Source organism: Trichinella spiralis (genome assembly GCF_000181795.1).
Source record: "Trichinella spiralis strain ISS 195 chromosome Unknown Scfld9, whole genome shotgun sequence".
Taxonomy (NCBI): Eukaryota; Metazoa; Nematoda; class Enoplea; order Trichinellida; family Trichinellidae; genus Trichinella; species Trichinella spiralis.
In genome coordinates this window covers 6086275-6111750 of record NW_003526948.1, presented here as the reverse complement: position 1 = coordinate 6111750, position 25476 = coordinate 6086275, and the positions used below count along the sequence as shown (strand labels likewise).

The 25476-nt window shown below is 34.2% G+C and overlaps 5 protein-coding genes across 5 annotated transcripts; 4 read left to right on the top strand and 1 right to left on the bottom strand.

Moving 5' to 3' along the window:
- The first annotated feature begins 4294 nt into the window (after window positions 1-4294).
- Tsp_10588 (mucolipin-1) lies at window positions 4295-10762 on the top strand. The gene is made up of 27 exons (XM_003372286.1): window positions 4295-4301; window positions 4568-4776; window positions 4852-4949; window positions 5038-5119; window positions 5203-5303; window positions 5524-5658; window positions 5758-5770; window positions 5799-5875; window positions 5999-6062; window positions 6105-6255; window positions 6525-6616; window positions 6669-7180; window positions 7270-7417; window positions 7477-7544; window positions 7671-7711; window positions 7771-7970; window positions 8047-8211; window positions 8316-8461; window positions 8536-8740; window positions 8808-8964; window positions 9036-9119; window positions 9199-9318; window positions 9422-9553; window positions 9692-10055; window positions 10139-10335; window positions 10443-10564; window positions 10625-10762. The coding sequence occupies exons 1-27, from the start codon at window positions 4295-4297 to the stop codon at window positions 10760-10762; spliced, it is 3828 nt and encodes a 1275-aa protein (XP_003372334.1).
- A 79-nt stretch (window positions 10763-10841) lies between these two features.
- Window positions 10842-11723, top strand: Tsp_10589 (conserved hypothetical protein). The gene is made up of 3 exons (XM_003372285.1): window positions 10842-10976; window positions 11275-11355; window positions 11499-11723. The coding sequence occupies exons 1-3, from the start codon at window positions 10842-10844 to the stop codon at window positions 11721-11723; spliced, it is 441 nt and encodes a 146-aa protein (XP_003372333.1).
- A 1531-nt stretch (window positions 11724-13254) lies between these two features.
- Window positions 13255-17578, top strand: Tsp_10590 (tyrosine-protein phosphatase non-receptor type 11). The gene is made up of 15 exons (XM_003372284.1): window positions 13255-13312; window positions 13421-13451; window positions 13564-13641; window positions 13712-14029; window positions 14256-14418; window positions 14492-14608; window positions 14682-14783; window positions 15359-15434; window positions 15514-15593; window positions 15970-16125; window positions 16193-16497; window positions 16610-16677; window positions 16917-17068; window positions 17121-17215; window positions 17446-17578. Exons 1-15 carry the CDS (start codon window positions 13255-13257, stop codon window positions 17576-17578), a joined length of 1932 nt encoding a protein of 643 aa, XP_003372332.1.
- Window positions 17579-18336: 758 nt separating this feature from the next.
- Tsp_10591 (conserved hypothetical protein) lies at window positions 18337-20749 on the bottom strand. Its single transcript, XM_003372283.1, has 8 exons — window positions 20439-20749; window positions 20242-20382; window positions 19232-19442; window positions 19085-19153; window positions 18888-19030; window positions 18672-18798; window positions 18509-18609; window positions 18337-18457 (listed from the first exon to the last, which is right to left on the bottom strand). The coding sequence occupies exons 1-8, from the start codon at window positions 20747-20749 to the stop codon at window positions 18337-18339; spliced, it is 1224 nt and encodes a 407-aa protein (XP_003372331.1).
- A 1648-nt stretch (window positions 20750-22397) lies between these two features.
- On the top strand, window positions 22398-24608 carry Tsp_10592 (conserved hypothetical protein). Its single transcript, XM_003372282.1, has 8 exons — window positions 22398-22427; window positions 22648-22836; window positions 22898-23080; window positions 23320-23441; window positions 23557-23574; window positions 23688-23865; window positions 24141-24320; window positions 24522-24608. The coding sequence occupies exons 1-8, from the start codon at window positions 22398-22400 to the stop codon at window positions 24606-24608; spliced, it is 987 nt and encodes a 328-aa protein (XP_003372330.1).
- The last annotated feature ends 868 nt before the right edge of the window (window positions 24609-25476 follow it).

Here is a 25476-nt window from a genome sequence, read left to right as displayed (position 1 = left end):
ATATATTTTTTTTAATTTCAATTTTAACACGTACAGAACAATCTTTTTATTTTATTAATTTTCAAGTTTGATTTTTTTTGTTTGACCTAAAAAGTTAAAATCGTTTTTTTTATAATTTTGTATTTATATATTTTTTTTGACAAATTGAAGTTTGAAATGGATTTTTTACTTTATTTTTTTACAACCATTTTCAATAAATGTATCATTTTTAGTTTTTTCCTCTCTGTTGGTTACTGTATAATTTGAATATGATGAATTGAAGAAGTACAGGCGAGTAGAAAGTGCGGCAGCGATTGGCAGTGCCCGTTGCGCGTCTGTTTGCCTGTCGTCTTGTTCGTTCAATTTCATTCACGAAATTATTCGTTCATTCATTCGTTTCAGCCGTTGTTGTTGTTGTTGTTTGAAGATGAAATTTGGCTTACAATTTTTGAAATTTATTAGTTTTCTTATATATATATGTATATTTTTTTTTCTTTATTCTCCACGTTTTCCATGTTCAACCGGATGCAAATTGGAACTAATTTCATTGTTGATGCTGTGTCGAATTGCGTGTCTGCGGTAAGATGTTTAACAAATAACAAACATTTACTTAATGAATTTTTATCGACCAACTTCAAGCGTAAGAATTGACGACGTCTGTGTACACACATACACCATACACTGCCGTTTTAGTGTGTAAGTTATCTGCTCTGATGTCTGATTTGCGGTCGTTCATAATATTTCGTTTACATTGGTATGAAATTTGTCAATTTTAAATTTTGAATTGTGAAAAATAGAATATCTGTACAATTGTTTGTATTTTTATTTATTTATTTGAATAGGTTAGAGAGGTGATTTTGTTTCCTGTATTTTATCTTTATATTCCATTGTGAAAAGCGTTTCCGTTTTCAAATAATAATAATAATGAAAATTTTCTGATGTGAAGAAAAGTTGATTATGAAAAGATGATTAAAGGTTTTTAATCTTGAAGCAGTTTGAATAATATATTTATAATGACAGGTGATAGCGACAGGTAAAGCGGACAGGTATCAGTTCTAGTAGTGGTTTATTGCGTTGGTTAAGCTAATATGGCTACAGTTGGTTGCGTGCACTATTGCATTGATCCAGATCTTTTCCGGATCAGCGGAACTGCAATACGCGCACACACACACACACATATATATACATATATATATATATATATATATATACATATACATAGATGGTTAGTCGACTTGTCAGACAAAACGGTTCCTTTCTTCTACTTCAGCTACTTCTTTATTGATTATTGTGTTCGCTTTTAGCATTTCTTACTGGAGCATTAGCTGTGTGCGCTTTTTAAGCTTTTGCAAATCGTTGAAACTAGATTATACATCTAATATGAACTGCTCGCTTCTTCTTCTTCTTCTGCTTCCTGCTTTTCTTCTATTGGATCAAGTTTGTTCCGTCTTGTTTTTCTTTTTCTTTCAAAATTTTTATTCAATTTTAATTTGAAATGAAATTTTATACAGCTATTTCAACAATGTATAATTTTTTTAAAATTATTTAGTAATAATAATAATAATAATTATTATTATTGAGTTTATTTTCATAATGAAATCAAATGCGGAATAGTGAAAAATGTTTATTACATTTATCATTTTCTGTATAAGTATATTTTGCACTGAACTTTGAGGAACAGCTTGATCATGAAATCTTATATCGATTCTACACATTCGCGAAATCCGATACTAGTAACCTTTAGCTGTTTGATATTCTTTGATACATGCATATATATGTGTGTGTGTGTGTGCGTTTTATTTCAATATTTGGTTTTTGATTTATGTCATACTTCATTTATACAGCATATAGAAAATCTTTTTTTTTTCATCATTTCCATATTCTATATATGGTTTTCTCCGACAAATAAATCCATTACAGGTATTTAATTATTTATTTATTGTAGTTTATGCAAAAAAAATTCAGCTGTATTTTGTACTTTTGAATATGATCTTTTTTTTTCTTTTTGAATTTTCCATTTATATAAGTGGTGGATTTGATATTTTTGTTTGAATGAAAGAATGGGGAGAAAATTAAATTTTGAAAATTTCTATGCAAACTTTTCATTCAGTTACTTTTCCAAGTGTGTTTGATTGATTTTCTCAACTTGAAATATCGAACAAACAAATTTATGGTATTGCCGTGCGTGCTTGTTTTCTTCAAGTACTTTTTCTGCTATTCGATCTTTATCATTATCATCATCATCATCTTCTTCTTCTTCTTCTTCTTCTTCTCAGCACATCATCAATCATCTTTTCTTCATTTTTTTTCCTGGTTTTGTTCATATGTGGGGGATGTATTATTTGCAACATCAGCACATTGAATATTCTTCTATTCAAGTATTATTATTGCATTTATGGTTTTTTTTTTAAATTCTATTTTTGTCATTTATAACAATGAGAATAACACAAACAGTGTTCTGATTGATTATTCAAATTAGAATTGAACGAAGAGGAAAGTTTTTACCATTTTGTGTTTTGTTCATAATTTAAATTTAATTCAAATTATTATTTACTCAAGTCAGGAGAGTAGTCGAATTGCCACGAACCAGTTGAGATCATTGATTATCAATGCTTGCATGCACGCGTTGAATGTCCAATTGAAAGCTCTGAGAATTGGTGGTATTCAGCTGAGAAAAGAAGCTTATTGATTTATTTTTCACTTTTTTTTCTTTTTTAACATTCTATTTTACTGTCTGGATTTGCATCTTGACGGTTGACTTGTTCTATTAATGATTTAGAATCGGGATTACTTTTCATATTTTGCATATGCAAAATTATCGAAATTGTGAAACAGAAAATGCAAAACATCATCATCATCATTGACTATTAGAATTGTAATTTTTCTGTTTATCAAGTGTTTTGAATTTTTGATCACTTTCATAATTCAACAATAAATAATAAATACAAAAATATTTCATTTTATCATCACTGTCGTTATTGTTTTGTTCGTGCAAAAATTTTAATAAAACAAAACCCGTTGAAGCGGTTCAAGTGGGTTCTGCTGAAGTGTAAGAGGATCATTGAACAACCTTTGTGCAAATCGATTTTGCCGAGGATCGGCTATTGTTTGTTGGGTGTGTATGTGAGAAGATATTTATGAATTGTGCTTTTCCTGATGAGACCAACTTTGGCAATTTTAAACGCTGTGATTGATTTTCACACACGCCACTGCACAAAGGGCCAGCTGAACTGGCCGACCGGCTAACTGCACTGCTTCTTCCCTCCTACCATCCCCATCTGGATAAATGGGGGATATACTGGTCCATTTTCTCTTCTCCATTAATATTATTGTGCAGGTGATTTGTTGACACTGATAATGGTTTGACGGCGATCATTTGATCAAGATGAAGGTAAATTTCGATCAACAAATTTATTCTCATTTCAATTCATTTCTTCTTCGTATTTATTTTTGCATATTATGCAAATTAGTTTTATCATCCTTATTTTCAGATGTGATTATTTCAAAATTAAAGTAAAACATATATATATTTTTTTGTTTGTTTATCTGTTAATCGAACTCAATTTCTTGTCAGTTTGCTAAATGTTGCAAAATTTATTATCATCATCATCATCATCATCGATATCATCATTATTATCATGATCAGTGGTAGTTGTTTATCGATGCATTACTTAGTGGTGATAAATTCTGATTTGTTATATTTCTTGAACAATCAAACAAGCGAAAATAAATAAATAAAAATTCATAATTGAATTGTTATTTCATATTTAATTTTCTGCTTTCATTTTAATAATATCTTCTTGAACGTGACGGTTGTTCAATTTTTATCATCTTCGAATGTTGCTATTCTATTGATTGTGCGTGACTGAGCAAAAGCATCATTCACCGGACTTTGTATAATAATATTCATCAGCTCAAGAGATTTTGCTTAATTTAGTCACGCTGAACGTGAAACTGACAATCTATTATTATTATTATTATTATTATTCACAGTTTCATTCTTCTTATTCAGCTCATCTTTTCATTTAAAAATTTTTTCTCAACAACACCATTTCCATTATGCAGTGCTTTTTGTTTGTGCACATTTGCTGTATGTATGTCTACGTGGAAAATGCAACTTTGAATCCATTGCTTTTTTTTCCTTGTCCATAAAAAAAGTTCCCATAAAAAATTGTTTGTATTTTTTTCCCTACAGTCTCATTAAATGATTGTTCGTTTTATTCGGTGATGATTTGGCATTTTTACAATCCGTGATATTTGTGATTGAAATTCTATTCTATTAATTCTACCACTGTTCGCTCCTATTCACGATCAGATGCAACGTAAGCGACGGTGCTTGACGTTGCTTTTTTTTGTATCATTCCCGTTGAACAGCATTGTACTATTTGTTCGTTGATTGGTTGACAAGTGTATCGCTTCAACATCTTAGTGTATAATATATATATGTATAAGCAGAGCTAACGGTGACAGTTGCTGTTGTAATATAGTTTTTTGTTCTCATTGAACTCGTGCGATTAGCGCGTGCGTTTGGTAAAAGCGCAACAAAATTGGCCATGCAATATTCGAAAATAAATTTGCATATTTGTAGCAGCAGTCGGTACAGATAATTGTCATTATGGTTTTGCATGCTGCCCTGCGCCGGTGAGTGTCCGGCGAAGCGCGAGGCGAGTGATGGACAAGGCGGGCCGGAAGATCCGGGCCGCCTTCGAAGGCTTGCAAAATTTGTGGAACAACAATCAGCAAATCGATCTACAGTCGGTCGAAACGCTAACTCCAGAGGATTTTGCCGTTTCTGAAGTAACAATTTATTCACTTGATCAATTCTATATATATATATACATGTTTTTTTTCTGAAATTCATATTTCCTGCAGATCACATGTCATGGATTTCCATACCAGCCGACTTGCTTGGCTTATGATCCCGTTCAAAAGTTGATCGCCATTGGAACTCAGTGTGGTGCAATAAGAATGTACTTATTATTGGCATTTTTGAATGATCCAATTTCTATTTTTGCTCCTATTTTTATTCATCACTTATGATTTTGTTTCATATTTCAGACTTGGACAACCGGGAGTTAATGTCAGCATTAGACATCCCAACAAATCGTCAGTAATTCAGTTGCAGTTTGTTTTCAACGAGGTAAACAAGCAAGCCAACATCCATACAATAATTTTTTTTTCTCAACAAATTTTAATGATCAATTTTTAATTACACCATTCCAGGGTGCCGTGATCTCACTTTGCAGCGACTGTTGTATTCACATGTGGAACATTCGACTGAAGAGACCCGAAATTGTGCACAGTCTTCGATTTACCAGAGAAAAGTAATTTTGGCCAATTTTTAGCAGATAATGTCGTTTTTTTTCAAATACTTTTCTCAACCTTTTATTCATGCTCAGTTTTATATAGTTTTGTGCAATTTTGCCTTGTGTATAGTAAAACACTGCTTTGACATGATATGAGATATTTATTGGTTTATTTCAAATTTTTTTAATTATTAAAATTCTTTGTATTCCTATTCAATTTTTGCTGTTGTTCGTTTAGATTAACTCTGATGTATTTGCCATTTCAAAGCAGCTGGTTGTATCTTGGAACGGAAAAGGGCAATGTTCACGTGGTCAGCATTGAAACGTTCACACTTTCCGGCTACGTGATCCACTGGAACAAAGCAATCGACATGTAAGCGAATTGATTGAAATGAAATCAATTAATTCTGTGCTATTTGTTTTTCTTTTGTGATAACTTTTCTCATTTTCCATTGAATATATGTATATATAGGTGCGCACGTCATGTATTTGAACAGAATTTGTAATTTGTAGATGATTCAGAAAATGTATGCAAATGTATTTTCAACAAACCCACATCATTTGCATAATGTTCAGTGCGTAGTGGATTTGTTTGTTCGTTTATTTTTCTTTTATTAGCAGTTGTTAAATCGATTTCAATTCAAAGCCAATATCATCATTTTTGAATAACTTTTATTATTATTATTATTATTATCATTGTCTCATTTGTACAGGTCACAAAAGCATCATCCTGGAACAGTGGTCCATTTGAGCGAATGTCCGTCTGACGACAGCAAGGTAAACAGCGGCATATTGTTGAAATATTTAAATTATCTATAGGAAATTGTATTTTTTGTTTGTTTGTTTGTTTGTTTTCACTTTAGCACGACAACGCTTTCTTTTGATCGTCGTAATTTTTTTCATCACTGTCCAACAAATATCCTCTATGAGCATTGTTCAATTGTTGATTTTCACAGTGAATGGGGAAATGGTTTTTTTATTTAATATAAATTTTGTAAAGCTTTGACCAGTTGAATAACGGTGCACATAGTTTCATAAATACGCTCTGCTGGTACTTTATCAATGCTAAGATTGCTGCTAAGATTTGTCAGTTGTTGTTGTTGTTGTTGTTCTGTGGGTGTGTCCTGTTCACAGAGTCGAACTCAATCCAAACGATTGCACAGTTGAATGCTGTTTGCTTTGGAACAATTCATTTTTGGAATTCGATTGGAAAATGATAATTCAATATTTTGTTTACAGCTGCTCATTGGCTACGAATGCGGTACGCTGGTATTGTGGGACTTGAAAGACAAGTCGGTCGATTCGAGATATCAATGCATGCAGGTATGTCGGTGTGTATGCGCATGTATTCGATTTTTGCTTTTTCTTATGCATATTTTCCAGAGGCTTCGTTCGGCTTGTTGGCACTGCGAAGGCAAGCAGTTCATGTGCGCGTTGTCGAACGGTTCGCTGATGACTTGGACCATGAAGAAGACCGCCGAACCGACCGACCTGGTCATTCCATTGTCCAAATTGGACTGCAAGTCGTTCAACAGTGCCGGTGCCGGCAACAGCAAACAAGCCGAAACTGAAACTGCCGGCTCACAACAGCGCGTCCAAGCCGCTTCTTCCAAGCAGTTGTTCTACAGACCGATTGACAAAGTCGACTGGTGCACGCAGCGCAACAGCGAAGATTTGGTCCTGTTCTCGGGCGGCACGCCATTTTTGAATTCCGAACGACCACCCTGCATCACAATAATGCGCGGCAAATCGGTATCCGTGCTTGAAATGGAACATCCGGTAATAACGTTCATCACACTCTGGGACACGCCCTACATCACTGAAGAACAAGACTGTTCCGCCGTGGCGGTTCTGTTGCAGAATGATCTAGTCGCTATTGACCTCAAGAGTGAAGGGTAAGAAAAGGAAAACTTTTTTTTTCATTGCTTTTTCTCTTCAAATAACTGTATTCACGTGCATATTCATTTATTTGCGTACGTTGCAGTTGTTTGTGCTTTGAAAATCCATATTCGATGAATATACACGATTCTCCTGTCACTTGTTGCACATATTTGTCCGACTGTCCAATTGATCTTATTCGAGCGTTGTACGCGATCGGTTCGAAGCAAAAAAAGCGCGGCTACACGTCCAAAGTGAACGCTCATCGGTCATCGGATACTTTTTCTATATTGTTCTAATATTTCACTTTCAGAACTGGCCACTGACCGGCGGAGTGTGGAGTTCAAGTCCATCGAGTGATCCAGAATTGGTCATAACTGGGTAAGGTTGTATTTTTTTTTCTTTTTTGGTATAATTGTAAACGTTGTGCGCTCTGTTGTTGCCTGCACCACTGCTCTACGACGTCTCTTTTGCGACTTTTGATTCAATTGCTTTTTTTCCATTCAGCCATTCCGACGGATCGGTGAAATTTTGGGACTTTTCTTCGGGTAAAAAAAAAATTTCCAATTCATCCCAGTTACGAATTTTCAACCAATTTCCATTTCAGTCAGCTTGCAGATATTGTACAGGTTGAGGACGGCGAAATTTTTCGAAATCGACGAAAGTTGCGTGCGCACCGATTTGAATCTATTTTCCATCACGCATATTTTACTTTGTGCCGCTTCGAGGTATCTCGCCGTCAGTGGCATGGCCGGTCATATTGTGTTGTTCAAATTCAATCGTCAAGAATCTTCGGCAGAAGTTCCGGTAAGTTGTTTGGTACAGTGGCAAAATTTTTGAAGCAGAACCAAATGGAAATGAATGCAAAAAATTATTCGTTCAGATTTTGCAAATCCAAGCATTCGGCAGTCCGCTCTATCATCACGTCTCACCTGACAAGAGTCCGGCTAATCCATCGAATTCTGCGAAAACTCCGCCTTGTTGCACAAACGCGTCGGCTAATTTTTCATCGCTCGATTCTGATTCATGCTCATCTTTAGCGAAGCCGGTTAATTAATTAATTAATTAATTAATTAATTTTATGATTTTTTTCAAATTTTCTCTACTTTAACCTTTTTTTTTATTTACCCGGTCCATATTTGATCATTCAAGGTATCTTATTATCCAGTGAAAATGAAATCTGGACCGACAAAGCGTGCCTGCGGCTATCAAACTGACGTGATTTGTTTGAACGCTTGGCCAAGTCTCAGCTTGCCCGAAGCTATTTCTGCCATGGCACTGAACAGTGCTTACGGACTGTAAGTGTCCATTCACTGTGTTCATTTTGCCATTCTATATTAATTTTTAATACGTGCGTGTTTGTTCGCTTCAGATTTGCCTATGGGACTGATCAAGGTTTGGTAGTTGTCGACATTTTGCAAAAGTGTTGCATCACGGTATTGGAAACGGCAGAATTGTACGGAACTGGCGATGCAACAAGCTTGCGAAGTCCGAAAAGTGGTGGCAGTGCAGCATTGAATGAGAAAATTGCTTCGTTTGATATTTCGGACAGTCGTCAATCTTCAGAAAAGCAGGATGTAATCATCGAATGGCTGAAAATGTCAACGTCAAAATAATCCACAATAATTCATGTCTTGTTTGTAGAGCGCGACTGCTTTTACACGTTCTAATACTGCTTCATCTGAGAATGTGCAACACAGCAGCAACAAAGCTTACGTGAAAATGTCAAGCAAGAGCATGTCTCTAGCAGGAGGAAAGCCTCCTAAACCGTCTCCTCGAGAACGTACCAAATGCAGCAGTGGTAAGCAGCTGTTTAGCGAAATTTGTTCAACTTTTTTTCCTACTCCTATTGCATAATTTTTGTCGTTTCAGATCGTGAAAGTTTGGACAGTCCTGATATGGGATTTGAAGAAGGTGTATGCTATTTGGAATTTATCGAAAACTCATCCAGAATAGGTAGGTATCAGTTGTCAGCAGTGAAACTTTCTTTCATCTGCAAATTAATAATTTGCACAGTTGATGTGTTATTTTTCAGAACAATTGAACGGTGTTAATTTATGGGTAGGCACCACGTACGGTACTGTGATTCCGGTGAACATCAAATTACCAGAACAAGAGCAACGGCTCGACTCTCCTGTGCAGGTTACAATTGCAGGTAATGCAGTTGTTGTTGTTGTTGAAATTTTCATTTTAGTAGAATATATTCAAATAATTTAACGCATAGTTGTTTTAAATGAACTTTTATTATTTTTTTTCAGGAATAACACTGACAAAGCAGTGTGGATTTATTTTGAGCATTGGTTTTTTGGATTCTCAGTGCAACATGTTGCTGCCGCCGGTAAAATTTTTTAAAGAGTTGGACCAAGAAAATTCTCTTGCCAAAAATAGAGGTAAAAGCATTTTTTTTAATGTTACTTTTGTTCATAATTACTAGCATACTGATAATAATCACATATTTTTATTTATCATTATTATTGAACTTCTTCAATCAGTGAATTTCAGTATAATCTGTGTTTGTCGATTTTTAGTGCTTCGCCGAGCCAACACTTTGGTAACTAGCGTCGATGTGGAAGGGTTGCAGTCCACCAAAAGTGACACTTTGGATTTTTCATCTTCATCTTCTTCCTGCGGAACGGAAAAAAAAGAATATAACGTTGCAGAGCAGTACATTGTAATTTGTGCGGAACGTTCGTCCAGAGTGTTGTCCTTGTCCAACTTGAGCACGACGTTGTTCAGCTTTAAATACGATTTCCCGTTTGTCCAAGCCAGTGTGGTCACTTTCAATGCCAAACCGATTATTGCTGGCTGCTTCAGCAACGGCCGTATTGGCGCCTACAGCATACCCTCGTTGCGACCGCTTATTGACGTGCCATTTTTTCCTCCAAATTTGCAGTATGCCCCCCCCCCTTTTTTTATTCATTGATTCATTCATTTTTTTCAATTGCAAATTCAATTTCCATTTGCTTTTTATTCAGCTGTCTCGAAACGGTGAAATTTGGACACCAAGGTACTGGTGTATACATGTGCAGTCCAACGGAATTGTTGAAATTTGCCATCTCTGCCCACTTTGTGCAGGATAGCAAAGACGCTCTGGGCAGCTTGTATTTGCCGTGTGTGATGCCCCAGCCGCCGAAGACGAATTTTTTCAAAGAACTTTTCAACATCAGCAGTCGTAATACAGTCGATCGAAAAGAGTTGTGTAAGTTTTGTTTGTTTGTTTGTTTTTTTTTTTCTAATTTTAACTTTATTTCCATTTATTATTATTTGCTTGTACTGAAGTTGGAGAAAGTTGCGGCAAGCCGTTGAAGAACGTTGCCCAACGCATACCAATGCAGACATTGTCTGCTGAAGTTTCTCAGAAAAAGGTGAACACGACAAACGAAGTTGCCAAAGCCAGGCTGGTAATGTTTGACGTAATTTTTTGCATTGAATTGAAATTATTCGGTGAAAATTGTTCTCAGGCATTGCATGAGCGAGGCGAAAAATTGTCCGAGGTCGAAGATCGAACCGCAGCTTTGTTGGATTCGACGAAAAGTTATGCTGATCACATGCACGAGATTATGCTTAAACAGAAGAACAAAAAATGGTATCAACTTTGAACTGGCTTGCCGGTTGGTTTGCTTATACACACACACACACACACACACATATATATATATATATATATAACGACGCGTGATGGTGGAAATATTTGCCAACGAACAAGGACCCTTCTTAGTTGTTGTGCCTGGTGCACGGGAAAACTTCGACCATGTATCAGTTGTGTGCAATTTTCTTTGTCCAACCGTCCGTCCCATTTGTCGTCCTACGACTGTTATTTTCAGACGCTGTTGTTGTTTTTGTTGTTGTGGGTTGTTGGTGTTGGCCAGACGATTTTGATGATTTGCAATACTACTGAAAAATTGAGGAAGATTGTTCTTTTTGTAGAAAAGAGAAATCCCGGACCACGAAAATAAACTGCTACTGTTGGAAATCGTGTGCGGCCATCACGGGTACATTGAAAATAAAGAATTTTTGTTCATACTTGTCAATTTTCATTCTTTATCATTTGTAACTATTTTTCTCATCACATACACACACACATCTATATATATATTTGCAAATTGTTCAGAATATGTCCTGTTGTGATCAGTTACTTCTGAGTCCGTGCCAACCGAGTATGTTGTTTGTTGTTCTCAATCAGATTGTGTACGTTGATTGTTTGTTTTGTGATTTTCTTATCTTTCGGTTCATCTTCTTTGGTTCCCCACCCCCCCCCCCCTTTTCTCTTCTGTTGCGCAATTTGCGCAATATATATGTATAATCTTCTTGGTTTCTTTGCTTGCTGTGCAAAAGTGCGACACGTTGATCATCTTGTTTGCCTATTCTGATCGACCACCATATAACTGCATCGATGCGAATATTTTTGCCTTGATGTTGGTATGCTTTTGCGATCAGTGCGCATTTTTCTGTGCAGATGATGAAGAAGAAGATTCGGATGGCGTTTGCTTTTTCACGTTGACACCAGTCACGCTAGCAATAGCCGATGGCATTGAGCGACGGGTGCGAGGTGTTGTTTGATACGTTGTTGCGGTTGTGCGTCGTCTTTTGAGCACTGCAGCTTTCGGCTTTGCCGTTTTTTTTCCGGTCCGTCTGCACGATGGAAATCAAATAGAAACTTTCCGCAAATGAAATTCAACTTTCTCTGCACGGTCCAGCCAGCAGTGGTGCTTTTCATTAATGAACAGCACCCTCAAATAAAATCATACCCATTTGTGTAATTTATTCATTTATTCATTTATTTATTTATACGTGTTTAAAGCATTCATTGGTACACTGACCGTTTTGTCAGCAGGGTTGATTTGCGCATGTCGATTCAATAAAATTATGTGTTGCAAAATAACTGTCCACTTGTTCAGCGACGGCATCTTTCCTTGAATCAAATTGTTTCAAAAGTAAAATAAAATAAAATAAATTTATATTCCATTGTTGTCGCGTTGGAAAAATTATATTTTACTTGATTGCGCAGAACAGAAAGTTATTCGCACTTAATGCTCATCAATCTTACAGTACTGTACAGTTGTCTTCTACAGTACGCGTCATCGGCCAGGTGCGCTGCAGGCGAATGAGTATTTTTAATTTTCAAGCAGACAACCAACCCATCACCACTGCATGCACGTCGACATTCATTTTCTACGTCCTGTAAATAAAAAAAACTATTTATATTATACTATTTATTATTTTACACATCTTTCACCGTCTGTTTTTTTTCAAATAATGGCATTTTTTCAACTGGTTTCTACTATGTTTTCTTTCTCTGTTCATATAATCAATTTTCGATCGTTTTGCATTCTTTCTCCGTTCGCCGCCATTGATTCATTCTTCTTTGTGCTTATTCTGTGCAACAACCGAAACAGTACTTCGTCGTCTGTTGAGATAATTTTTTGCTGCTGCCAAGAGTATTGTTTTTCAGCTGAATGATAGGTGAATGCGAAATTGATGCCTCGCGCAGTTTGAATTTCTACTGCTCAGGAAAACAGTCGCTCAGCAGTGAAAAATCGTCTAAGCGCGATTAAAATTGATGCCACTCTGCCTTTTGTAGAACTTGAACATTGGAAAAATATCATTCTGATTAATCATCGTGAAATATCATATATATATATATATATATATATATATATAGAATATCACAGAGACAAACAAACTCATACTCACACAACGAAAAATCATAATCATTCACTGATCATTATTATTACACGTCCGACTATTTCTGCTAACCACTTAACTGCAGATCTGATAAAATAAACAGTCAATCTGTACACTTACAATTGCGCAACAGTCAGTTGATAAGTTTATAAAAGCAGTATACGAAAAGAAACGGAAACACCTGTTGAATATGCCATATTGAGAAAATCAGTTTCAACTTATAAACGTTTTACACATTCGTGGAAAACTGAGCGATCCAACAGAAAATGGGTTTTCTTATCAATTAGAGATTATCAATCGTTTATTTGTTACAATATTATTCTAGGCAATTGATTTGCACAATCATTGCGCAATGAACGACGTTCAATTCAATTCAACTGTCTACCATGATGATATGCTGAGTAAAATGCATCGAATCTTTTGTTCAAGTCCGACACTAGCATTACGATGTCACATTTTAAAAGGTTTAATTTAAAAATATTCTTGATTTCAAAAAATTATCTTTTTTGTCTTATAATTTTTTTGGTGACTTTCTTTTTCGTTATTTAATCTTGATAATTTCAATAATACAGTATACCAAGCAGGAATTCAGTCTACGGACTTGTGTTCCAAAGTTAAAAGCTTTTATGATTGATTGTCTTGCAGCAATTTCTTTCCAGTGAATTGTCATTTTCCACGCATGAACATTTCATGACTTTGTATTGAAATTTTTTAGAACGCCAACCGTGAGTGCATCGTTGAAAAAACTTGCAACTTTCCTGGAAATTGATCGCAAAAGACAAACATGGGATATGTGATGAATTCTAGAAGGTGGGTCAAAGTGTTCCGTTTGGGAAAAATTCGACTGAAACTTTTCATTTCAGATGGTTTCATCCGGGCATCAGTGGCATTGAAGCGGAGCAATTGCTGATAGAGCGTGGTTTCGATGGCTCGTTTTTAGTACGCCCGAGCCGATCAACACACGGAGATTTCACATTATCTGTTCGTCGGGGCAACAAAGTGACTCATATCAAAATTCAAAATACCGGCGAATATTATGCGCTGTACGGCGGCGAGAAGTTCGCCTCACTTTCAGAGCTTGTTCAATTTTACATGGAAAATAAAGAACAATTACGCGAAAAAAATGGTGACATGATAATTTTGAAATATCCTCTAAACGCCGTTGATCCAACAGCTGAAAGGTATCTGTACTTTTGATCACCATTTCTGATTGCCTTTCCTACGTTATTATAAATGGCATTAATTTGTTCTTCATTGTTGATCTGTATTACATTGTCACATTTTTAATGTGTAAATTTTGTAAATTTCATTCTTTTTAATGAGTGCATAGTTTGGTTTTATATTCTGCATGACATATTTATATTATTTTATTCTGTTTTTGTTTTTTCAATGACAGTTCACTTGTAGATGGTTCCACGGCTACATCAGTGGACGTGAAGCAGAGCAGATATTGATGGAACAAGGGCGCAATGGTAGTTTCCTTGTTCGCGAAAGTCAAAGCACGCCTGGTGACTATGCGCTGTCAGTTCGACAGGATAATCAAGTGACACATGTGATGATCCGGTGTAAGGTAAATGAAAGAAAAAAGTTCAGAAGCAACATCTCTTATTTTTTTTGATGAAAAATTAATTTTTGTGATTTAGGACAACAGATACGATGTTGGTGGTGGGGACGAATTTTCTTCGTTGAAAGATTTGGTGGAGCATTATCGTCGTTCCCCGATGGTTGAAACATCAGGAAGTGTTGTTCATTTGAAACACGTAGAATAGTTTTTTTTAGATGAAAAAACCTTCAAATATTTCAAGACAAATTTATTGCATTCAACTGTTTCAGCCACTGAATACGACGAAAATTAATCCAACCAGCATTGACGGTAGAGTGAAAAAGCTACAGGAAGGCAAAGATCAGACATCCGGTTTTTGGGAAGAATTTGAAGTATGTTTTTCTCACCATGAACTTATCAAGCAATTTAAATATTCTTATTGTAAATGCATTTGATTTCTTGAAAAAAAAAATAAATTTTTTCTACAGTATACACATTTGATTATCAAGGATAATTTACCTATTTGATTTTAATTATTTTACATAATTTAAGCAGTGTTTTACATAAGTGGAAATCTGTGGTTAGCAATTCTGTTATTTTGCATAAAGAATTTTTGATCATAATCTCGTATATGTATGTAATTGCAAAATTATGAACTGATTGCTCTTCAGCGATGAGCTTGTGAATTTTATTATCACTTTAATCTATGTACCAGAAGCATTTTTAATAAATACCATACTAAATTTTATGACAGTTAAATTTGAATGTCTGGAGAGCATCATGAACTGACATTACTTTTGCAGAAATAACTAAAAGTTAGAAACTAATTAAATTATTATAATGAAATGTATACACTTTATGTATTTGTATGGTTTTTGACGAAATTTCCAGGTTTGTAACAACAAAGAAGTTAATTTCTTGCAGATAAATATATGTGTGTATGTATAATCAAGATGTTCTTTTTCAGCAATTGCAGCAGCAAGAATGCACGCATATGTTCAGCAGAAATGAAGGGCAGCGTCCAGAGAATCGAATGAAGAACCGTTATAAAAACATACTGCCATGTGAGTTATAGTTGCTTGTGCGGTGTATTTGATTTTATTATGTGTATGTGTATTTTAGTTGATCATACTCGCATCATTTTACGTGGAGGTGATCCCAGTAAAATTGGCTCCGACTATATCAATGCGAATTTAATTGAGGTAAGAGTTCACAAGCAAATACAAATTCAAAATGATATTATACAGCTTGATAAATATCTTACGTAAACAATTAATTGGGCCAAATTAAATACTGAATGATGAAAATGTACCTTCATTCGACATGTGCTTTAATTTCTGTAAAGGTACTTTTTAGTTGGAGAGAAATTGAGAAATGTTTTTTCGTATTCAAGGTTATCATTATTGAGAAAATCCTGCTGCTTTAGATATGTTTTGCATTTATTGTGCGATGAATAGACTGAAGGACAAAGAAAAACAAGTTTTACTTAGTATTATCGTTTGTACTGATGAAATATTATGTTAAACTTATTGAAAAGATTTAATTTAAATTAAGAAAGATTTTTTTACTTGCTTGTAGGTGTTGCCAGAATTTGAAATATTTGATGGAATAACTAGAAAATATATCTCAACGCAAGGTTGTTTGAACAACACTATCGATGATTTCTGGCAAATGGTTTGGCAAGAGCATTCTCGAATTATAGTGATGACTACGAAAGAAATTGAACGTGGAAAAGTGATTTATTTCATTATGATACTGCATTTTTGTTGTTTGCATAATTTTTTTTTATTCTTTGCAATAGATACAAACGAAATGTGTGCGTTATTGGCCTGAAGAAGGGCAGTCGTGGAACACTGGATTCAATAAGGAGATCTGTTTGTCGTTGCTGATAGAAAGGATGACTCCAGATTTTGCAATACGCACATTACGTTTGCAGAAAATTGTCAACGATGAAGCCGAATCTCGTCTTGTTTACCATTACCAATTTTTGGCCTGGCCGGATCATGGGGTTCCGCCCAATCCTGGTACTGTTGTTAATTTTCTCGAAGAAATCAATCAACTTGAATCCGGCATGACTGACAAACGTCCCCTGATTGTCCATTGCAGGTATGTTCACCTTTTTTTTTCTAAAAGAAAATTTACACAATTTCCGTTTTTGCTTTTGCAATTTTTGTTTATTTTGTTTTATCTTTTATTTTAATAATTTTCCTATTTACAGTGCTGGAATTGGTCGAACAGGAACTTTTATTGCTATTGACCTCATCTTGTGCCTCATTCGCAAATACGGTATGCATAATTTTATTGTTCATAATTTCTACTAATTTCAGTATGCATTCTTTTTTTGTTTTGCATTTTTTCAGTTACACATTTGCATTGCTTTATCAGTATATTTTTTATCCTTCAGCTGATCTGCATTTTATTACGAATAACTTTGTATTTTGTATGAACTTATGTGTTTAAAGTATTTTATTGCTGTATTAACTGCTTTTTTTTCTTGAGAATATGCTATTTTCTACTTTTTTAAGGTTTGCAATGCACGATTGATATTCGACGCACTGTGCAGATGCTTCGATCACAACGATCAGGAATGGTGCAGACAGAAGCTCAGTACAAGTTTGTATACATGTCGGTGCATTATTACATCGACACGTTCGCAAAATTGCTTCATGAGCACAAAGTTAGCGATTATTCTTTATTCTTTTTCATTAATCAATTATTTTTTTTTCAAGCGTATTGAAGACACTGGACATGAGTATACAAACATTCGCTACAGTGCAGAAGCCGCTTCCAACCAGGTTATTCCAATAAGCCCGTCTCCGTTCGGGTATGCGAATGTACTTAAATAGTTGGTGGGTTTTGTTGACCACACAGCTGGAATAACTTGATAGGGCTGATTAATTAATTAATTATCTCAAACGAAATTTGTTTACTTCAAATATGGCATGTAAATTGTAATTGGTTCATGTCAACGAAGAAATTCTAATTACTAAAATATATATTATTCAAGTGGTTCTTTTTTCTTCATCTGTTCACAGTCTGAGAAATATTGTTTAGGTCAAGCATGAGACCGTGTAATCATCCCCAGTGCGAAGCTTGCTCATCGACACCGGTTGTATACCAACCTGAAATAATTCCACCTCCGAGACCGAAGAAAGTTCCTCGAAATCCTCGTCCGGAAAATTCTTAATTTATATTATTCTATTCCATTTTTGGTCAATTTCAATTCATTTTATTCTCATTTTTATCTATCTATTCGTTGTTTAATTTTATTGCATATCTTTCAAATTGCACTCGTTTATTTGGATGGGGTGGGTGCAAAATTTCCATTGCACATATTTAGAAATTTTATAATTGCATTGGGGAGATATTGGAATTTATATTGTTTTCAAAGTTTGATATCGTTAAACTTGGTTTTGCTATTTATCAGATTGTTTGCAAATATTGTAGACTGAGCAATTAAAACAATTGCTATTATGAAACTTTGATATGCAGAAAAAGCGTGCTGATCAAGATCCTAAAGTTCACAACCCTGTTTCGTGTAGAACAACATTTGTACACATGTGAAATGTTAGACGCAGAATAGCCCAATGTGAGCATGTTTTATTACACCTTTGGAAATGGTGTATCCATTGGCTGACATGGTGGAACCAGCATTGTTTACAGCAAAAGTAAAGCCGTCCAACTGTGCCGCTCGAGAAGTAAAGCAAAATTGAAGGCTGCCAATGAGTGTGAAAAAAAGTCAACTGTCATTATTCAACACAGCTCATTGGATAATAGTTTTTTTCGTCGATAGCAAACAACAAGGTTATTCATTTAAATTTATTTTAATTTTCAAACGTAATAAAATCAATATAAGTACAAATGTAGAAGAACATATGGAAAATATGAATTAAACAAGACATATTATTATTATTATTATTTCACCACATTGCCTTAAAACTGTTGTTATCTTAAATCTTTTATTTTAAGTGTTACATACAGAAGATGAGCAGCATTAAACAGGGAATTAAAATCTAATTTATTCCCGTAAGTTGAATTTCCTTGCCAAGAATCGACATACATCTTTCTAAATTAAATTAAAATAAATTTTTTTAAAAATTTCAGTACAATGCTAAACTCTACTTCTTTTGTCAACTTCATTATCAGTTTCCCCATTTTCACCAGTTCTGTATCATCTTCTTGCCCAGTCCAGGGACGTATTAGTATCCCATTCAGAGGCTATAGCATTGAAATAAGTTAATTCAATCAGTCGAATTGTAATCTGTGCACCATTTGGTTACCTGAACCAGAAACGACTCTGCTCTGTCATCGATCAGGACTGTTCGTTTCAAATCAGCCCCAGTTTTCGCAAGATCTTTTCCGTACAAATTACAAAACTTGGTGCAGCTATTTCTGCTGAAGACCTTGCTGAAAAGATATGGAAGAAATAAGATTATAGAATTTTCTCACAAAATTGGTTTCAAAACAGCTTGTAAACTGTCACATCAGATTATTACTCAAAATATTCCCCATTTGGATCAATAAGACTGCAAACGTCATGTACATACTGCTCGCTACCTAAACTGAATATCATAATGTTGCAAGATTTTCGTATTTTTTTCAACACTTTATTGCAGTAGGGTCGGATTGCCGTGTAAAGCTGAAAATAGTTTAGAGATTTAGTAATTTTGGAAACTAAACTGTGCATATTTACCTCTAATGACGGTAAACGGCTCTGTGCAGGCAACAGTTTATGCTTGGTTGAATAAATCAACGTTGAATCCTTAAAAAAATGAAATGTTAACAGCATTTTCGAATTTCAGTAACCTATTCAATCAAGGTAATTCACCAAATCAAAAACCACTGTCAATTTTGGAATTTCTGCTGACGATGAAACGGACTTTACGCAGGGTTGCATCCAATAATCAAGGGTCTTATTTTTTGCAAAATTATCCCGCAACTGGGCTTCTGAGAACCTGTCCAAAGCCCTTTTATCTTCGGATGGATCAGTCTGATGCGGGCCCTGCGATGTACCAACTTCCTCGTCAGGCTTGTTTTTTCGCGTTTGTCTTCTGAATAATTTTCTGACATTTTCTTTTTAACAACTGCACAGTTACACAGGCTTTATTCTCGTCACACGTTTATTTCGGGCAACAGTTCCTGAGAGTAACGTTTGATTATATATGAACTGCGGAAATGTGTTCGAGTGATAGCGATTAAACTTTCAGTTTAGCTGTATGTATGCTCAATTAATAATTAATCTGAAAGTTAAATTGGAGTTGCACTTACCAACCACAGCAGGACAAAGGAGGCGAACACTGGATGGCGTTTCGAGAAAATAACGGTAATAAAATAAAACTTATTCACAGCATTTTCAAAATTTTAAACTTTAAACGAAAACATTAAAGACGTTATTTTAAAGTGTCACCAAAAATTCAATATATTGTAATTTTTAAATATTGCAGTTGAACTTTTATAATTTAAAATAAATTTTTGAAACATATTTTGTTGTTACTTTGAAAATTCAAATCAAAATTTTACACGCTAAATTCAAATCCAAATTGTCGCAGAATTTGAATTATACTTGAAAATCTTTAATGATGATAATTATTTTGTAATACAATATTGTAGATATTTTAATATTTCTCCATGATAACATTTACATTTCAACGAAACAATAATTCTTTTAAAAAATGGTTATTTATTCAGTAATTTGATTTGGAAATGAAAATTTTAAACTTTAGTTATTTTTTCAGATTTTTGCATTCCCCTTCTTTTAGTATGATCTGTTGATACTAGTGAAATTCTGCTAATCAACCACTTCAAATATTTTATTTTAATTTGTTTTTGTTTCAATTTGCTGTTACCAACTTTAAATTTGTTTTATTTTTTTCAGCATGTCTTGCTCGTGGTTTGTTCAGTCTAGATTTGTGAGCTTCAGCTGTTTCATGCATACTCGATTCAAATGGTATAATATTCGAAGACCCGCTGTTGATCCAAAACAGGCCGACCCTACTTATTATGAAAACCTTGCTCTTAGTGTTCCTCTAGCTCAGGGATATATTGACAGGTTGGGTGACATTTGGTTTGAAATGGTTTCAGTTAGCCGTGACGTTAATTTTAAGAGAGGTAGGACGTGCATGATTGAAATTGTACGGAAAGTATATTTTAATTCATAAATTGTCCTAGATGATAGTTTAATAAAACGCGATTCCACACACTGGTTGCCACATGTTGACATCAAACAGCCAAAAGCGGAGTATGAATCGGTGAAAGCTCTCGAAACGTATGTTGTATTATCGGGTGTATGAAATGATTTGCAATGTAATGGATTACCATATTTTAGTGCTCCTGATTCGGTAAAAAAATTATTCAGCATTGAATTCGGCCGTCGAAAGGATCTGACCTTCCAATGGAAACGAGCACTAATGAATAAAGTGAGGCAAAATGAATTAGATACCTCTTCGTTAGAAGTTCGAAGTAAAAAATTGATTGAATTAATTTCTTTGAATATCATTTGCTTGTTTGTTGTTGTTTGCTATTTTCAGTTGCGAAGCACACAGCTCTTATTCGCCACTGGAGCAAACTTTTATCTGAAATGAAAAGCGTATGTGCGTTTTATTTGTTCATTTTATTGTTGAGATTAATTTTCACATTTGTTGAAACTTTTCATGAATAATGAATATGAGATTTATGAAATTCTGCAGTTTTTAAGTCACTTTTTCAAAATTGAGTTTACGTTTTTTGGTTAGAAAATACTTTTGCGAATAATTTGTTTGGCGAGTTATTTGCAAATCAGTTAATTTTATAAATTCGAACGATGTGTGAAATGATTATTTTATTTTTGTGCTGGTAGCTTTCAACAGACGTTGTTTGTTTTGTATGTCTTTTATCAGTTGAATGTTCTTGTTATTATTTTATAAAAGCTGTATGTTACAGTTTTTAAGGATGTTCAGGTTTAATTTCATTTATCGTAATTTGTCTGTAGGCTACGTGCATTTTATATTTGATAATACAGTTACTTATATTGTCTACCTAATGAGTAAAAAATTAGTACCATACAAGACAATACAATATAAAATTCGATTGTAACAGATGAATGCACACTTCATCTTTATTGGCTATGATAAACGAAATGCAATCTGCCGGTGTGTGAGTTTAACTTTTCAATGAGCAGTTTATTGTTGTTTTTGTTATCATTTATATTTCTAAATATTTTTTATGAATAGCGGTGACAAATTAAATATTTCACAAAAGCACCGCATGCGCTGTGAAATTTTTCGTATAAAATAACAAGGTCTTTCTGATTTGAATTATTTATTGAATAGGAACGGTATTTTGCTCATTGTTTGCTGGGTTGTTGAGTTTCATAGCATAAGCAGATGTGAAATGTAAATCGCAGTTGATAATTGCACTTGTTTATTGAAAGTTGGAAAAAAGCCAATTTTGGCGGAAATTTCATGTTCACATGCTATACTGAACAGCTGTTTTAATTTGAAAAGTTGCAAACTGTTCATTTTCTTGTAACGGTAGTAAATCAAAAAGCATGAAAGAAACTAGATGGCTTTGTTTCATATTTTGCGGATGTTGTTTTTCAAAAGTACTATTGATAGTTAACGGGTTGGAAATCAGCTTTTAAATTTATGATAACTAAAGATCAGCTGCCGACATGTCTAAAATTTCCAACTTTTAGAAACTGTCATAAATCAAAATTGAATTGCTGTTTTACAGCTTTTATTAGAGTGTTCCAGATTACGAAGCTGAAATGTGGAATGAAATGGTTCCATTATTCAAAAGTAGCGCCTTTTTTGGATATAATTTCTTTTTATTAGAAATATTTTGATGAAAATTTGATATTTCAAAGTATACTTTGTATAGCTGTATCTGTCACGGTGATGATCATTTGAAATAAAATTTTGGAATAAAATAAATTGACACAAATTTTAGTAAGCATTTTCAAATATTATTATATAGCAGACGTACATCTTTCAATTTTTCAGAACAAAAATTGAATTATTCTGATTGACATGCAGGCAAACATCACTTCAACGGATCAAGTTAGGTGGTTAAGCAAAATTTTGGAAAAGCCTTAGAAAAATGTTCCCTCTATAAGGAAGGTTGTGATTGTTTTATCTAAGATTGATATTAAGTTGAAAAGTTATAGGATTGATTGAAAAACTTGTTAAAATGTTTACTGGAAATTTTGAAATATGCACATTGTAGATTTAAATGGTATTTTGCATTAATTTACTTTACGGATGAGTATAATTATTGTAGAAGCCTGGATGGCTGCGGCAGTCTATCTATATCTCAATAAACCATCGCCGAAAGTTGCTTAGACTGTTACGGGAACAAGACAATGAATCTTTTGAAAATGTACTCAATCAACTAAAGATTGCATATTACGCTCCACCTTTAAACGAAGATTTGCCACTTTTTACTCGGAAAGGGTGGATAGAGTATATTGTATGTTACAGATGTTTTTGTAATATTTCTTTGAAAAATAATTTGTAAATGTTGTTTTCAGATTCGACGCAAAGTGGAGATGATCAAAGAAGACAAACTAAGAGCGCATCACGAGATTTTGAAAAAGAGACGAGAAATTTTTCTGACCGAGAAAGAACCATTGCTAGCTGCATTGAATGAAGAAGAGAAAGCCATTCTCGAAGAACTGAATGCAGTGGTCAATCAGAGCAGTGAGCCGTTGAAAGTAGCTGGAGAATATGCTGGTCATGAGATTGATCAAATATCTGAAAATGAAATGCACTCTTATTATTATATGCCGAACAAATTGGAAACTGAAAGAATTTACTTAGATTGATAGATTTGTTTTCATGTATGACTCACTAATATATTTTTATTTATTTATGATTTTTATAACAACAAAAACAATAATAATAGTAATAATAGCAGTATTTGTGATAATATGAAAAAGTTTATCATTTTTAGCATTCAACAAGTTTTATTCACGAAGGAAAGAGGAATGCTTTTCCTAACGGTAAGCTGCAACATTTCATCTATGGCCATCATTGTAGCGTCGATGTTGACGTTGTTTTGGTTCACCCGACACTGTAATTTTTGGACACGAGCCCACTTTTGTCACTAATATTGGAAATTAAAGAGTAGGGATTTAACGCAAATGATGCAACTTTGAAAAAATTGTCATATTCACCTGGTAATATTAAGCATCTCCGGCCAATACATGTTGGACAGCATTTTTTTTGAAAGTGGCAGTCAGTGTCCATTGAACATCTCCTGGAAAATTGAATCTGCCTGGGATGTACTGAACGGGGACATGAAGATTCTGTATCTGTTAGTGTTTTTGTTTTTGCATTAGCATGTGCTGCCGTATTGCAGCAAAGGCCACGTACGCAGCTCTGTGATGTTTTCCCACATTGGTCTTTTCTGTTGCAAACGCTTTCCGCCGGCAACACGTCAGCACATCGTCCAAAATCTGAAATAATTTTTCCTTTTAAGATAAGCATTTTCCTAACGGTATATTTCATGTCCACACATGGTGGTGAAAATGTTTTATTGTTTGGACATGAAATATTCAAGTACTTCATATTCAAAGTAAACTTTGTAAGAGATAACTGGAAAAATGTTATTATATATATGCTATGATATCTCTAAAATTAATCTAGCAATAAATGTTTTCTCTTATTAACATTGTTATTTGTATTGCTTAACTGAACATGAAAATGCTTTTTTAGAAAATTAACAATTTTCAAACCAAGCTGTAGATAGACCATTTGTTTGAAAGTTTGCAGATTTTTGATGTATACCTGTCTCAGGGAGAAGACATCTTTTTCCAGCAACAGTGGGGCAACATTTTCGAACACTTTCACAGTGATTGTCTGAACAGCATTGATCATTGGGCTGAACAGTGGATCCTGTACATAAATTCACCGGTAAAATCGGCCAGCGCCCTTATTTTGCGGGTGGTGCGTGTATTTTGCTCCATCAAAAGCCGTCTGCTCCAGTATCACATCTTTAATGCAAAAAGTACATTCTTCTCTTCTAGCCAACATATATTTCATAAGTATTCTTGCATCTGTTTGATGAAATACATGCATATTATATGTAACGTGTTAAATGCACATTGAGAAGGTTGAATGAAAATGCTGTATTATGTTTCATGGAAATTTCAGGAACACCTAAGGCAAAATAATTGTTTCGTTTCACTACAATGTGTACTTGTGTCTGTTCAAACTAGAAAACGGCTTGTGTTGAGCTAATTTGTAAACAGTGAGCAATAATGACCCTGATGGTTTTGTGATCAGTTATTTCTGAATATTTTCCATTCTAAGGAATACCATTAGTGCAATTTATTAAAGTAAGTTGCATTACGTTTATTACACATAATTCATAAAAAAATGAAAAAAATAATTGGATTAAATTATATCTATGGTTTTACACAACGTTAATGACTTGGTCTTTGTTAATTATCGTTTATAATTTTTCTTGAAGAATGAGCATACATTTTTCTAAATAAAATTAAAGTTGGATAAGCAATATACGAATTTTAGTAAAATGTTGAAATATACTTCTTTTGTCAACTGCATTATCACTTTCAACGCTTCGATTAATTCATTATCTTCTGGATCCCCTGTCCAGTGCTTTATTACTATCCCATTGTAAGGCTAAAGCGGAAAAAAAATTAATTGAATCAGTAGAATTCTATGTTGTGCGTGATTTGGTTACTTGAAACGGAAAAGAGTCAGGTAAATCATCTATCCAAACCGTCCTTTTTAACATGCATCCCGTTTTTTTAAGATCTTTTATATAGATATCATTTTTAATTTTACAGTTATTCCTGTTCAGTACCTTGCTAAAAAGGTATAAGAAAAATAATATTATAAAATTTATTCACAGGTATGGTTTTTAAATAGCTCCTAATATATCAAATCAGTTTATTACTCGAAAAGCTTTCCTTCTGGATCGAGAAGCTGAACAATATAACGGACGTATTTAGGAGTACCAGCGCTATACACCATCATATTGGCGACTTCTCGGACGGCTTGTAATACTTCGCGGCAATGCGGTCTGATTGCCACGAAATACTGAAAACATAATTTTTCAATTAAAGCAATTATGAATAATAAA

Bases quoted from the DNA above. Each gene is read 5' to 3' on its own strand.
- Tsp_10588 (XM_003372286.1), top strand. The intron at 5,876-5,998 runs GTTTGTTCGTTT...TCATTTGTACAG, and splicing joins GTTCAGTGCGTAGTGGATTT to GTCACAAAAGCATCATCCTG. The intron at 7,545-7,670 runs GTAAGGTTGTAT...TTTTCCATTCAG, and splicing joins CCAGAATTGGTCATAACTGG to CCATTCCGACGGATCGGTGA.
- Tsp_10589 (XM_003372285.1), top strand. From the start codon at position 10,842: ATGGTGGAAATATTTGCCAACGAACAAGGACCCTTCTTAGTTGTTGTG. The intron at 10,977-11,274 runs GTTATTTTCAGA...CAAATTGTTCAG, and splicing joins CCATTTGTCGTCCTACGACT to AATATGTCCTGTTGTGATCA. The intron at 11,356-11,498 runs GTTGATTGTTTG...GCTGTGCAAAAG, and splicing joins TTCTCAATCAGATTGTGTAC to TGCGACACGTTGATCATCTT.
- Tsp_10590 (XM_003372284.1), top strand. From the start codon at position 13,255: ATGCATCGAATCTTTTGTTCAAGTCCGACACTAGCATTACGATGTCAC. The intron at 13,313-13,420 runs GTTTAATTTAAA...TCAATAATACAG, and splicing joins ACGATGTCACATTTTAAAAG to TATACCAAGCAGGAATTCAG. The intron at 13,452-13,563 runs GTGTTCCAAAGT...GAAATTTTTTAG, and splicing joins GGAATTCAGTCTACGGACTT to AACGCCAACCGTGAGTGCAT.
- Tsp_10591 (XM_003372283.1), bottom strand. From the start codon at position 20,749: ATGCTGAATAATTTTTTTACCGAATCAGGAGCACTAAAATATGGTAAT. The intron at 19,031-19,084 runs GTAAATATGCAC...AACTATTTTCAG, and splicing joins GCCGTTTACCGTCATTAGAG to CTTTACACGGCAATCCGACC. The intron at 18,799-18,887 runs GTAATAATCTGA...ATATCTTTTCAG, and splicing joins CCAAATGGGGAATATTTTGA to CAAGGTCTTCAGCAGAAATA.
- Tsp_10592 (XM_003372282.1), top strand. From the start codon at position 22,398: ATGCAGGCAAACATCACTTCAACGGATCAA. The intron at 22,428-22,647 runs GTTAGGTGGTTA...TAATTATTGTAG, and splicing joins ACATCACTTCAACGGATCAA to AAGCCTGGATGGCTGCGGCA. The intron at 24,321-24,521 runs GTATTTTGCTCC...TGGAAATTTCAG, and splicing joins TTATTTTGCGGGTGGTGCGT to GAACACCTAAGGCAAAATAA.